Source organism: Oryzias melastigma, linkage group LG17 (assembly GCF_002922805.2).
Source record: "Oryzias melastigma strain HK-1 linkage group LG17, ASM292280v2, whole genome shotgun sequence".
In the NCBI taxonomy this organism is placed as follows: domain Eukaryota; kingdom Metazoa; phylum Chordata; class Actinopteri; order Beloniformes; family Adrianichthyidae; genus Oryzias; species Oryzias melastigma.
Window position 1 is genome coordinate 1,912,094 of NC_050528.1, and position 2,133 is coordinate 1,914,226.

Sequence of the window (2,133 nt, forward strand, 5' to 3'; positions counted from 1 at the left end):
CACACACACACAAAAGTTTATTTTTTATTTTGTTTGGTACTAAAAATTTGAACAAAGGTTTTGGTAAATGCAGAGCCTAAAGCCACTTCTGCTACATATGTGGGACAATAAAAAGGCATCATTGCTCACTCTATAAAATCAAATAAGTAGCTGCTCTGTTTGCTGAGAATACATGCTGGCACAAAGAAAATCATATTTCTATGCCTAAACGTCTGCAAGCAGAAAAAACAAAACAGAAAAACAAGCCAACTGATGCTGACATCATTAAATTATCTATTTTCTATTGCTAAATGGTCAATGTCCTAACAGACTGATCTATCAGATGCAGGTTTGATCATATTGATAATTGAGTCAGACAACATTTTGGTTTCCACTCAAATGCTGAGTAAACACTATTTTATCTGTAAGGTGATCTTGGGTGTCCAGAAAGGCACCATATAAATAAAATGTATTATTATTATTATTACTATTTCACGTGTTTTTCAGTTGTTTGCTGACTGTTCTACTCTCTAAGGGTTTTTTTTTTTGTTAATCTCAACACTGTCCTGATGCTTGTTGGTTGGGTACTGATTGCTTCCATGCTTTAACACTTTCTCAAGAAGTAGGTCAGTGAAAGCAGGTTGACTGTTTTAGTTCAGTGTTTGCAACTGTAATTCTTTCAGTACTATCACTAGTTTTCGATCCTCTGGTCCGCTGAGATTTCTAGGTTAGAGAGGACTGCTTTCTGAATTTTCAAGAGCATATATGCATCTGCTTGAAAAAGCATGTGTTGACTAATAAAGCCTAATGTGGCCCCAGCTCAACTCGGCTCATCTCATTACATCTATGATTAATGCCCCTTGGCTAAATTTCACACTTAGCCGTTAGCGTCGTCTTTGCTGTTTGTTTAATGTTTTCATGTTTTTTCTTCTCCATGAAAGGAAATTGGCAAAGAAGCGTAAAGAGACCCTGAACAGCACTCGCCAGGAGATGACTGTGATGGTCAACTCAATGGACAAGAGCTACACAGAGCAGGGTACCAACTGTGATGAGGTGTTGTCCTTCATGGACACACACAACCACACACTGAACACCCGGAGTGAGTGTGCGCTCACGCTTAATGGCAGAGGTAAGACCCTTTGGTACTTGCACTTTTAGACTGTTTTAGACAGCATAACCAGAGTCGAAATGATTTATTTTTAATTTAATGAAGTATAATTCTTTTGAATTCTTTTAAAATACATGCATTTATTTCATAGTTTGGTTTGGTTTATTGTTCATGCCTTTTTTTTTTTCTTTTACAAGAAAACATACATTAAACATACTTGGGCTTGAACAACTGGAACAGAGTGAAGAAAACAAATTCTTATATAATCTGTTCCTTTTTTCTAAACAAAACAGAAACAAGAAGACGACATTTTAACAGAGAAAACAAATCTTCAAGACTTTATATCTCTACCCCTCCCTAATCCATCTCGGTCTATGGTTTACATTTATTGTCCCGATAAATTTCCCTTCATGTATTTATCTAATATCCTTTCCTTAAAGATTATTTTAAATGCAGCTATGCTAGTAGTTTCTTTCAATATTGTGTCCAGTGAGTTCCATAGATTGACTCCATAAACTGATATGTGTGTCTGTCTCAGGGTTGTGCGTGCAAATGGGACTTTGAAACTGTTTTTCCTTCTGTTGCTATTGTCTTCTGAAATAAATGAAAAAGCGGACTGAATGATGTTCGGGAGAGCTTTTAATTTGGCTTTTAACATAAATAATAATGTTTTTAAGTCAACTAAATCTGAAAACTTTAGCAGTCGTGATTCAGCAAACAGATTATTTGTGTGTTCTCTGCTCCCTTTTTTGCTGATTATTCTTATTGCTTTTTTCTGTAAGATAAATAAAGACTTCGTATGAACTGAATATGCTTTTCCCCAGATTTCAAGGCAGTAACTAAAATATGGTAAAATAAAAGAACAATATAACATGCGTAAACATTGACTGTTAAATAAATATTTTACTCTGTAAAGAATTCCAATATTTTTGCTAATTTTCTTTTTCAAATGATTAATGTGAGATTTCCATCTTAATTTTTCATCCAAAATAACTCCAAGAAATTTTATTTCACTTACTTTGCAAATGTCAACTTGATCAATATTT

General features: G+C 34.3%; 1 protein-coding gene across 2 annotated transcripts in view; it reads left to right on the forward strand.

Moving 5' to 3' along the window:
* ptprma (protein tyrosine phosphatase receptor type Ma) overlaps window positions 1-1,386 on the forward strand; it is a 126,402-nt gene extending 125,016 nt beyond the window's left edge. For both annotated transcript variants that reach the window (XM_024265102.2, XM_036216341.1), the window contains one exon: window positions 921-1,386. In XM_024265102.2, coding sequence (XP_024120870.2) covers window positions 921-1,137 — 217 coding nt within the window. In that variant the 3' untranslated portion in view covers window positions 1,138-1,386. The remainder of the gene's footprint in view (window positions 1-920) is intronic.
* Window positions 1,387-2,133: the final 747 nt, after the last annotated feature.